The sequence below is a fragment of the Pteropus vampyrus genome, unplaced genomic scaffold (assembly GCF_000151845.1).
Source record: "Pteropus vampyrus isolate Shadow unplaced genomic scaffold, Pvam_2.0 Scaffold28, whole genome shotgun sequence".
In the NCBI taxonomy this organism is placed as follows: domain Eukaryota; kingdom Metazoa; phylum Chordata; class Mammalia; order Chiroptera; family Pteropodidae; genus Pteropus; species Pteropus vampyrus.
This window is the reverse complement of record NW_011888809.1, coordinates 8859754-8872543: the sequence shown is the minus strand read 5'-3', so window position 1 is coordinate 8872543 and position 12790 is coordinate 8859754. Positions and strand designations below refer to the sequence as shown.

The 12790-nt window shown below is 35.9% G+C and overlaps 1 protein-coding gene across 1 annotated transcript in view; it reads right to left on the bottom strand.

The window, feature by feature from the left end:
* NBAS (neuroblastoma amplified sequence) overlaps positions 1 to 12790 on the bottom strand; it is a 267834-nt gene that overhangs the window by 142357 nt on the left and 112687 nt on the right. The window contains 3 exon segments of the mRNA XM_023528505.1: positions 3561 to 3673; positions 6355 to 6584; positions 9093 to 9195. Of these exon segments, the coding sequence (XP_023384273.1) occupies positions 3561 to 3673; positions 6355 to 6584; positions 9093 to 9195 (446 nt within the window).

Sequence of the window (12790 nt, the reverse complement as noted above, 5' to 3'; positions counted from 1 at the left end):
CACAATATATACAGTTAACTGTGACACTGCTGAAGCACAAATCTGAACTGGACAGGTGAGGACGGCGACAACAATGCAGCAGTTAGTCATTTGGCTCAGGGGTCCCCAACCCCTGGGCTGCGGACCGGTATCAGTCCGAGGCCTGATAGGAACCGGGACATGGAGCAGGAGGTGAGTGGCAAGTGAGCGAGTGAAGCTTCATCTGTATCTGCAGCTGCTCCCCAGCGCCAGCATCACCATCTCAGCTCCGCCTCAGATCATCAGGCATTAGATTCCCATAGAAGCGCCGGTTCCTGGTGCCACAAAGGTTGCGGACCACTGGTCTAGTTGATGAGTAAGAGAATAAGCCAGCTTCCTTTGCAAATCATCTCTTACTTTCACACTTCTTCAACAGTACTGTTCACAGTTTATAAATGGAGTTCTGGAGCCAGACTACCTACACGTGAATTCTAGCTACACTTTTACCTAGTTGTGTGACTTAAGCAAGCTATAAACTGGAAATAGGTCACTACCTCACAGGGTATGTATGAGAATTAATAAGTACATGCCAAGTATACTTAGAACATAAAAATCACTCAAGAAATATTAGTTATTATTATTACCAACATAGTCACAAAAATGCTAATTAAGTATGGGATCATCTAATGTAAGGATTTTCAGTGTTTTGGGATATAACTTTCAGACTATCAGAGGAATATTTATTACCCCCATCTGAGGAAGGTGAAATTCAAAGACATTAAGTTGTCCCAGGTCACAGAGCTCAAAGTGGCTGAATCGGAATTTAAACTCATACGTGACACTGGTGTTACTGTCTTGTTGTCATATGTCAGTCCCTCTAAGTCGGGAAGTGGCCCTTATTCCCTTCATTATTTCGGTTCCTGAGAAAGGAAAGAAAAAAAAAAAGTGCCTAAACTGATGTTTATGGAACGGAAGGGAAAGGGAGGAAAAGAGGAGAATGAGGAGATGGCTGGGAGGGACAGAGGGAGAATGACAAAGCAAGCACGTCCGCTTTCATTCTACCATCACGGACAAGGTACCTGCGAGTAAAACAAAACACTGACAGCAGGTGCTTGTGGAGCCCTTACAGCGTCCCAGGCCCTGTAAGCGTGTGACGGAATCTTCTGTAAGGTGCTGATTAGTGTCCCTATTCTATAAATGATGAAACTTAAACACAAAGAAAGGTTAAGATTCCTGCCCAGTTACCGACACTAAGTGGCAAAACTGGCTCCAGGCTGGTTTAACCACATTGCTGTACACCGGGAAAACTGACTTCCCCTATTATAGAAGGAATCTGGGGGGCAACCGAACTATCCTAAACCTGCTCATGTGAATAGTAAGAATAATTTACACAAACATAAACACTCAAGATACGAGGAAAAGCACGCACATGTACACATATGAACACTTCATAGAAGACTCATACACAAGAGGAACCATTTTTACATAATATTTCTGTCTCTGTTTCTATTAACTAATTACTTCTAATTTAGCTAGTACCACTAGCCTTCACCTGATTAAAAACAGCAGCTCCGGGAGTATAGACAAAGAAGGCTTTGAAACAAAGAGACAAAATGAACTATTAGACTACAATTAAAATACCTGGACCATAAATCTTGAAATATCAAGTTACTTTGCTTGTCCAGTATTACTGACGAATACAAAAACAGCTTAAACTTAAATTGTATCCATGGTATTAAAATAAAAAACGGTACATAAAGGCAATACTTTGTCTCCACACCCGGAAGATTTTCTGACAGTCATTCTAATAAGAAACTTCAAATCAATACATTAAGCTGGAAAGCTGTCAAGACATGAAAGCAAATGTCATTTTTAAGACACTCCTCAGTCAGGAAATTTCTCAGAAGCTACGGCAGGAGTGCAGGTTTGGTTACGGATATTCAAACTCATCAGCTGATAGGCAAATACTGCCAACAAAACTACAGCTAATTGAGCACCACGAAAAATCGGAGCTCAATTTACTATTTCACAGTTCAGTAGCATTTGGGAGAACTGTAAGAAAAATGTTTTGCAGTATACCAATTTGTTTAGATTAAATAACTAGCAGGGACAGGAGAGAGGGAAAGAGGAAGGGAGGGAGGAAAGGAGGGAGAGAAAGAGAAAGAAATGAGGGAGAGGAAGCTGTAACGACTTGGCCTAACAAGAGATATGAGAAGAGCTAGTTTTGCAGTGCTCTGGACTCTATTGTGACTGAAAACTTCAATTAAAAATATAACTTTTGCTGGGAGGGTAGTTAATGATTTAAGACACTTGAGAATAAACTGAAAATGCTTCTTAATAACTGATTAATCTTCATAATTTTAAGAAGCTCTGAACTCGAAAATTCCATGAGTGATACAACTAAATAGAACTGTCTAGTGATTTATCAATCACCTTTACTATACTTGTTTAAGATGCTTTGAGATATTTATAATCACGTACAAATTATTTCCAAACAATGGTATTCGAGATAATAGTAATACTACCTTATCAAGTCTAATAAATTTGCCTGACAAGCAGAACTTTAATTTTTTGTAAATCTACAATGGAAACCCACACGAAAACACAAGAATGTCTCTGGTGGCATTCCCTAAGATATCCGCTAAGATCCATCTGACTCAAAACACTACAGAGGACAAAGACACCAAGGAACCTATCACAGGCCATCCATCACTCCAAAGGTACTTAGAGATTAAAGAAAAGGAAAAATAATTTTGGTGAAAATTTACCAAAATCCAGAGAGATGGAAGGAACTCAGCCCTACCTCCCCTACCCTTAATTCTAAACATTTCTAGAGTTAAGAATAAAGATAAGAGATTACCGTGAAGTCGGCTAAGCAAACTGTTAATAACCAAGCTGCCCACTTCACTTAGGGCACTGAGTGATGTCCAGGGTTTGAAGAAACAGAACATCTACCTCCCTCCTGTCAGGTTAAGGGTCAGGATGATGGGAGGTGCACACTGTACTCGCAGTAGGACGTAGACAGTAACAAGTGATTGTGTGATAATGGGCTGGTTCTGGCTGGTATTTACCTAACGCTTACATTGAGGTCAAAGAGCCTGAGCAATGTTAAGATATTGCTAATAATTAAACTCTAAACAAGAACTTCCTGTCATTCCCTGTCATACTGTTAAAATAACAGTATTGACTTAAAGAATATTCTGTAGCAAGCATAAAAAGAAATAAACTATTATCATTTATAGCTACTTCTAAATCTATGTTAACTGAAACAAAATACAGAAATAAACTGTATACTAAAACTAATATAAGTCTTAAACTCTCATCCATAATTCCCGATTTCTATAGTCTCACTGCTATTCCTAATGCTATTTCTTTTAATGTCATAACTGTGAACTTAAAAAAGAAATTTGTTATAAAATGTTGGCTTTATTTTTTTCCTTTTGGATTTCCACTTAAATTTCATTTGAAAAATGGTGCAGAGGGCAGGCTCCATTGCCACTGGATTATATAACCAAAAGTACTCTTTGGTTTAAGAAACTAAAAAGGAACCCTAGCAAATTAATGCAAAATAATAAGAGTGCAACACCAAGCAGAAAACTCACCTTGCAAAGGCAGGATCTTTACCCCAAATTCTTCAAGACATCCAAGAGCTTGGATAAGATCTAGCTCTTCTTGAATAACAGCAGGTCTATCTGTTATCAGCTGTAAGCAGCACCTAAGAGAAATAAGATAAATTTTTTAAAAGACGAAGTAACATATGTTTGGTTAAGCTGTTTTTCTATATTCAACACGAGACCCAGCACATATTTATTAAAAGCCTACTACATTCCAAGTATTCTGCTAGATGTTTTCTGTTATCTTGTTTAATCCTTGTAACAAGGCTTTGTGATAGGCAAATATCATTATCTGCTTTTTAAGAAAGCCAAAACTGAAGCCCAGAGAGGTGAAGAGATTTGTGCAGAGTTACATCAGCAGCACGGCATGGGGCCAGGGAATGGAGCAAGACATGTTAATTCTGTGTTTAGTGCTCTTCTTACTGTTGACGCCAAAGGTCATGGCCATATTAGAAAGGATTAAAAAAAAATATTCAGAATGCAGATAATTTCCAGCTATTCTTCTAGGAAAAACAGAAATATCTTGATTCAGTGACAACTGTCTCTCTTCCTGAAAGAATAACCTAAGAAACTGCACAAGAGACTTTTCTGATCAAAAAAGGAATCAGTTGGTAAAGCGGTACTGAGATAAATATAGGAGAAAGTCTCTGATTTGCTAATCTAAGAATCTGTGATATCTTTGGAGTATTCCAAACAATATTTTCAAATGCAGAGAGCATACTTAATAAATATTTTCATAAACGAATAAATTTACGTTGGAAAGGTGTGTGCAGGAGAACGCTGGAACAAGAGATCAGAAAGTCAAGCTGGAGACCAGGCCATGAGGGGCCAGGGATGCCAAGATCACGGACCATCAGAGGAATACAGTACACACCGAGGCGAAGGAGCGGCAGACACAGGCTTCTCTTGCTCTTGCAAAATTGTACGATGAAGTCAGATGAGGACTAACATATACCGCCAATTCAGGTGTATAAGGTACATAACTTCTTTGAAGTATCTACCAAAATTCTAACTGCACTTACCTTTGAACTCAAGAATTTCACTTTTAGGAACTTATCATATAGATAGGCTCACACATACCCAGATATAATTACGAATATTCACAATGTTTTTAAAAGAAAATACACTAAATCAGGAACTCATTAATTAAATTCTATAAAAATTAAGCAATGGAATAGTCAACAAATATCAAAAAAGAATACTACAAACCTACGTGTAACTCATATGAAAAAACCTTCAATATAGATCATAAGTAAAAAACAAAGATACAGAAAGGTATGTAGAAGGAGAAAGCACATACTTATGACTGAAAAAAGGAGGTAGCATTTAATATTTTAGAGGCATACACAGGAAAGTGATTTAAGGGATAAACTGCTGAGGGATAAAGTCAAGAAAACTAGAATGAGGAAAAAGACTTATCAATATATATGCTTTCTATACTGTTTGGCTATTTTATCTTGTAATGTATTGCTTCCTCAATAAGAAAATGTATTAATAAATGATAATTTAGTTAATAAATAATAATTTAATAATTTAGTTAATAAAAAATAATTTAAGAATATATGGGCTATATTCTATATTAATACAACTGTGAACATTTAAATATATCCAAACACAGAGGTCTCAATGAATTTGGAGCCACATCACACACATGATATCTTTTTTAAATCAACGTGTGTCCTTGTGGGAGAAAGATAGATGGAATGAAGAGGAAATACAGGAAGTATAGTTTTTATAATGATCTATGAAAACATCTGCCAAAAAGATTTAGGTCAACCACAACTCCCAGTTTCAAAGGCTATTCTATTTGACATTTTCATCATCTGAGATACAATCCCTAGAGAGAAAAGAAAAAATATACTAACTATTTGAATAACTTTGTCAGGTTCAATAACATGTTCTGAGAAAACATGATTCTCTCTGTGGTAAGACACCACTTAAAAAAAGTTACCTCTAAGTTTTGCTAGAGTTGAAACAACTATGTCCTTGAGGGGTGGGGAGGAGGGTAAATCTAAACATTACATCAAAATAAATTGCAAATGGGCCCAAAATTTCAGTGTAAAAATAAACCATAAAAGAAGTAAGAAACAATATGAAAAACGATTTTAATGGCCTTGGGAATTAAAGGCTTTTCAAAGGATGACACAAAATATAGAAACCATAAGAGAAAAGAATATCAATCAAATTTTTAAAAAATTCTGAATTGCATATATAGATAAACCATATATAATAAAAACTTGGCAGCACAGATAAAACATTTAAGACAGACAAAGGGTAAATGTCCCTTATGCAAAAAAAGCTAGAATCAATAGTAAAAAGATGACTGATGAATTTTCCAGTACAGCAGGCCAAGAGGGGAACTAAATGTCTGGAAGAGAATTTTGCGCTTTATCATCTAATCAGGTGATTAGAAGGTGTGTCCCTAAACAGAGCAAAAGCCATGTAAGGGCTACAGATACCACCTCAATGGGCAGGAAATTTACAGAACTTGAATTTTCAGGCTACCACATGAATCTCTTCCAACAGAAGAGAAGTACAACTTTACAGATAATCAGCAAAAAGGACTATGGGAAGGCGTACTGGAAAAAAGGGGTCACGAGGAAGTCGAATAATCATAACTAAGTTTTCTTTCTATATTAAACAATAAATAACTGTGCCCCACACAGCACAGTCTATTTATCCTTGTGATAAAATAGTGTGTAAAGTAAAGCATAAAACCAATAATGGAGTTTGTGGATTCTGACATGACCGCGCTCTCTCACGGAAGAATATAGTTCTGTACCTGGCCAGATCCATGCAGCTATCTGTGAGGCTGGTGGAAGAATTGAAATACTCTCTGCTGGCAGCCAAAACCAAGTCAATACTCTTCTCGTAGCTGACCCTGTACTGGGTTTTGCCTTTCTGGGCCACGCCGGGCGGCGGATTCACTGAGCAAGCACTGCAGTGCATCATCTGCCCAGCCAGGTGAATATTTTCAAGGCGACTGGAACACAGAAGGCTTTCTGTAAATATCTGGGGAAAAAAGAAACTGGAATAAATGCTTAAAGAAGGAGGATTAGATTCTAACCAAACGAAAGCTCTGACAGCCAAATGAAATAAAAACGTATCCCTATCAGAGGTGGCCACTGCACAACACTGTGAATGAACTAAACGACGATGAAGTACACTGTAAAACGGTTAAGGTTATATTGCGTGATTTCACCTCAATTAAAAAAAATCCCTCTTTTAGGAAGAGGAAAAAATAAATTAAGTGAACAAACCAATTTTATGCATAATTTTTAACTGCATGAAAATGACTACTTAAGTAAAATATCTAAAGTTCATTCTCATTAAAAACAGGATCCACACTTTGTAAATTACATAAATGTCTAACCACTATGCTCTACACCTGGAACTAACACAATAATATTGAATATCAACTGTAATTCAAAATAGAAAAACAAAATAGGATCCATTAGACGTACTGTCCTAAACTCAATATAGTCCACTCTGCTTAAACTATTTATAACCATTTCAATTTTTTAAAAGAACATCTTTGAAAGTGATACATATAATTTATGACTGCTTAAAGCATCTCCATTAAGTCTACAAACTAAAAAGCCAAGCTGCCAATGTTATACTTACACCTAATCATTAAAATTACAATATACCATATAACATTGAGCTATTTTTCAATCTGCAAATTTAAAACTATTTAACTAAAACAAGAGCAACTGATGGAAGGTATTCATGCAAATATCACTGTATTCAACTAGACAACTAAGAGCATCAATTAACACTTTTTTTAATAATTGAGATTATTAAAATTAGTAAGAAACAATATGAAAAACTATTTTAATGTCTTGAGAATTAAAGGCTTTTTAAAGGATGACACAAAAGACAGAAACCATAAGAAAAAATAGCCATAAAATTTTTAAAAATTCTAAATAGCAATGTAAAAGATAAATCATATATAATAATAACTTGGCAACACATAAAACATTTAAGACAGGCAAAGGGCAAATGCCCCTTATGCAAAAAAGACTCCAGATGCCAATCATAATTGAAAAATAAAAAATATTTTAAAAATAATAATACCATCTCTGGGGGTAAAAAAAAAGGCTCCAGAAAACTCTCTAAGAGATCCTTTTAAACCTATACTAATGACATCAATATATAATTAGTACGAGAACTTCTGTAAGAATGCTCTTTCCCATGATGCCACTGTTGGATGAAGACAGAATAAAAGAAATGAAAAAAAGATTTCACGAGGAAACAAGAGTTTCCTTATAATAAAACTATCCAATTTTCATAGGATTCCCTTATTTTCACTTGTTTCTAGGCTTCTGGGGAAGGTATCATTAGTCAGGCCTTTATTGAAATTGCTGATACAGATAAAATTATTAATGCCTACGAGGGATATGCTATAAAATACATATTGTGATAGAAAGCATATTATCAATAAATAACCCTCATTACTTATATCTGACAGGTGAAAATGGCTTACTCTCAGTGACCCAAATGACTTAGATGTAACAGTTTCTCTATTACTTTGGTTTATTCAAGTAAGCCATAAGAAGTCACTGTCCAATATAGAAAAATATAATTCACTCACTCTAAAAGGTTTTCTAAAATCAACAATATAGATTTCTGCTATTTAGGCTGTATAACATTTTCAAAATTGTGCCATTGAACTTTCAAATTATTTTTCAAGGACATCAAAACCTAACATAATGGCCAAAAAGTCAGTAAGACAATACAGCATAATTTAAAAGGTACTAAACTAGTATTTAAAAATATGTTTGCCAAATCTGTATTACTATCGTCTAGAACCATTTCAAAACAGTTATAATATGCTTTCAAATGTTTTCTCTAAGGAGAGAGACTAATGGCCAGAAGTCATTACAATATCAAATCCTAATAGGAAGATGTTAAGATATAACAAAATCAATTTAATATGACAAGTTATTAATGACAAATTACACAGGAGCTAGTTCAAGTGTAACATACATAATACCAATTTTTCAACCAGAATCAGAAACTGGAAAATGCCAAAATAATACCACTCCAACTTAAAAACACTACTTTAGACATATCTAACGAGAATTACATTTTGGACCCAGATTTCTTTTCTCCTGAAATTGGATTTCAGGTTTTGTGTTAGATAAAAAAAGGGAAGTTTGTGGCAGCTGTACATGGTCTGAGACCATAAATATAAACTTTAGGCTCATTCAAGCATTTAAAAACCTGCAGTTCAAATATAAAACCATTCATTTCTCAACAGTCTACATTAGTGCTCTTTTGTTAAAATCACTTTGAATTAAAATACCAAACTATTTCACAGAGTAGAGATTGTAACTCTCATTTTATCAATGGGCCACGCTTTGCAGTGCCATAGCACAGCGACACAAGAGATACTCTGGCTTATTTAACAAAAAAGTTCAAATGAGAACCTTTTCTGGTCATCGCCTTTGTGTACGATAAACGATCTGTGACAACCAAAATTTCTAAATCAAAGGAAATAAGTTCTGGTAGAGTTACCTCATAGCAAGCAGCAGGATCTAGACACGTGTAAACATTCTGCTGCATAGCTAACATGTCTTGCAGCAACATTCTCCAATGAGACTCACTGGCAGGAGGCTGCCTGGGAAAAGAAGAGGAGGAGAAAAAATATTATAATAATAATTCAGGAGATCTCTCTCTTCAATTAGCCAAAAGTAAAAAAAGAACTGGTACCACCATTCTATATGCCACACAAGTCCCCAAACAATCAACAGGAATATTATCTCATCTGAATTTCCAGGAATAAACTTGGATTCAAGACAGAGGGAAACGTTGGGCAGCTACGTGTCAATGCTAGAGATGCTGCCAAACCTGGCTCTGCCATAAGCGGCCTACACACTAACCTGGAGTGGCATTAAATGGTAAACAATAAAGGTAAATAAGCTCTGAGTTTCTAAGGTAAAATAAAGCACATTAAGATAAAGCAGCTGTGATATACAGAACAAGCACTTGGAGACAGGAGAGTTAGTCTCAAATTCTATCTTTCTCACTCCGTAGTCCAGAGCAGGGGACCTTCTGAACTTTAGCTATGCATGCAGACTCATCAGGCGACTACAGGCCACAGCTGGCATCAGTCTAGAGGCTGGAACCATAGCCACCAGCATGGGCTGTTACTTTCGGTGGGAGTCTTGCTGTAGTCCACAGAGCAATTAATAATAGATTGCTGCAGGGGTTACCTTCTTCCTAGGTGACAGCCGAAGTGCAAAAAGAGACTCACTGGGGAGTTGTAGGAGATGCCCTTTCTGGCTTAGGAAGAAGCTTCGTGTTCCACAAGAGCCAATACCTTTTGTAATAATTCCATAGGCACAGTTTGCAGGGTCTTGTCAAAGATGTGCCAGTGACCACTCTCAGGAAAGCCCAAAGCATAAAGCCTCCATCGGGTGTTCTAGTTCATTTACAACCCTTCCAGGTCAGACGCAAGTTAACAGTCAGGGGTCTGTTTTACACAATCTAGTTGATCAAATACCATTTCATGTTGGTACCCAAGGTTACTGAGTTAGAATTAACGATTCAAATTCTGCTGCAGCCGGGGAATGGGCTTTGTTAACCATTTCAACCACAGTCACACATTAGCTGCGCGATTGTGAGCAAGTCACTTAATATTCCTAAATTTCAGTTTCCTCACTTAAAGTGCATCTCGGAGAGTGACAAGAAATGAATGAGATTAATTTTGATAAAACACAGGCACTGAAGCAAGATGTTCCTAAACATGATAAAAATAAAGTCAATTACCTGTACAAATTTAAAACCTTTCTTCACTTCCCTGAGCTTTAGATTTCCTTTTTGTCTGTTATTAGGACTGACTTAAATAAGAATGTATGAAAAAGCACTCCCCCCAATTTTCTGGTATAAAATAACGTCTAATAAATGTGAATGAATGAATCTGAAAGTTACAAAAGTGTTTTTCTATAGTCAAAGCCACGATCACTATTAGGAGGGAGACGGCGCCATAATTCTCTCTGCCTCTTTCAGATGTTTGTCTTTGTTGAATATATATGAGCTTGGAACCATCATTTACATTTGCTTGCTAGTCTTCAAGTTCTACATAACCATGAATCTCACTTTCTGAAAAGGGCAGATTTTGTTCTGTCTTGTTTTTGCTTGTCATATACCAAATGGATGTTTCTTTTCCATGCTTCTTTTTCTTTTCTATGCATTAAAAGTAGGGCAAATAGACTGTTTGTATATAATAACATTGCTATGGAATAAGTGTATATTTGGGATCATTTCTATAAGAATTCTAGTCTTCAAGAGTTTTTCACCTAAAATTTTTAATATGCATGTGCTTCATTTGCTTATAGCATTTTATATTTATTACACAAAATGAATAATTACTTCCATCTCATTTGCAATAAAGCATTAAAGAACACATTTTTTTTTCCAGCAAACAAATACATAAACCAAACTGATATATCTGCAAGACTTCCAGGATAATCTCTGAAATGTTTTCATTAGTTAGATTCTGGTATGTGAACTCTTTGGGTGGGCTTCAAAGAATTAGAGAGCTCTTTCCGATTTGGCTTACAGAGACATGGCAAAATATTTGATGAAATGAGTGTCCATCTTGCACCTGCTAGATAAAATCATACCTAGGAACTGTCTAGCTGAATTCAAATCCTCATGGCCCAGCTGTTCTTCTGGAAGCCATCAACACCAGGACAGATGGTATTATTGTTTTCTAACACATGGCTAGCAGTAAGTACAGGTTCTAATTAAAATAAATTATAAGACGTTTACAATGGCCTTTTCAGAATACATTGAGTTAAGTAAAAACCAAGAGTAGAACTTGAAGGCACTATACAAGAGGTTTGCAAGTTAACAAAGAGAGCTCTGATTACAAACATTATTTATTAGTTATAGTTTTGGAATGAAAGTATATTTTCCAGGAAGAAATAGTATTGCACTCAAGATGGTAAAACGACTCATGACAGATTTGATGAAATTGGCCACCATTTAGAATATGCATAATAGTCTATAGGACTGAAGGCAAACCTACTGTAGCATACATGAAATAATTAAGATTCATTTCACACTGACTACTTTGAAAAAAAGCCATTCTCTTACATATTTACGGTAAGAACACCATGAGCAGAAATTGACTTCAAGGACATCAGAAGTATCTGAGGGACTCAATGGATGATGGTAGCCGATCTAGCAGCAACAGCAAGGCTTTCTAACTGAAGAGAAGGTTCTACAGTAGAGTCAGCATGATCAAAAATATCAACAATTCATTTACAGTTGTAAAGAAATCTTAAGTCTTAAGTTGTCAAAATGTTCTAAATTACTCATTTACTAAGTCCTGAGAGAAGGCCACTGCTATGTAAGGCTCCATATTACATGTATGGTGACTATAACAGTTGCCCTAGAGAAGTTTATGATCTAGAAGGGAACATACAGCAATACGTCAATAACTATAATACACTGTTGAAAGAGACAAAGACAGGAAGAGAGGTAGATACCAAAACAGAGATTTCTTAGAAAGAAGAGTTCTTTGTGGAAGCCAATACTGGTTACATTACATAAGCAATTTACCACTGTCCATTTGAGGCTCAGTAATGAGGAGTCATCTGGGAGATGTAGGTTTATTCATCTACCATAGCATGGCTATTACTGCCTGAAGGCAAGTCTGATGGGTAGTAACTCCCATTGGACCCCAGCGTAACTACGCATCCCCTGGCAGCCTGGCTCTCTCTAAATCGGATCTCGACAGAAAGGCCCAACTTACATGCCGCCTACAAGAAATGCACTTCAAATACAAAACACAAATTAATTAGAAGTAAAAGATATAGCACTCTAAGAGCAAAGAGCTATGGATTATGCTGTATACCAAAAAATAAATCATGCTAACATCAATAAAAAGGAAAAGGAAAAGAAATAAAAGGCATAGCATTGGAAAGAAAGAAGTAAAGCTGTCTTTATTCGCAGATAACATGATCTTGTATACATAAAATCCAATGAAATCTGCAAAAAACACTTTGGAGCTAATAAATGAGTCCAGCTAAAGTGGAAGATATGAGATCATTATATTAAATATCAGTTGTATTTCTATACTCTAGGAATGAAGAATCTGAAAATGAAATGAAGAAAACAATCCCATTTATAATAACACCAAAAAGAATAAAATACTTAGGAATAACCTTAAAATAATTACAAAATGTGTACACTGGAAACTACAA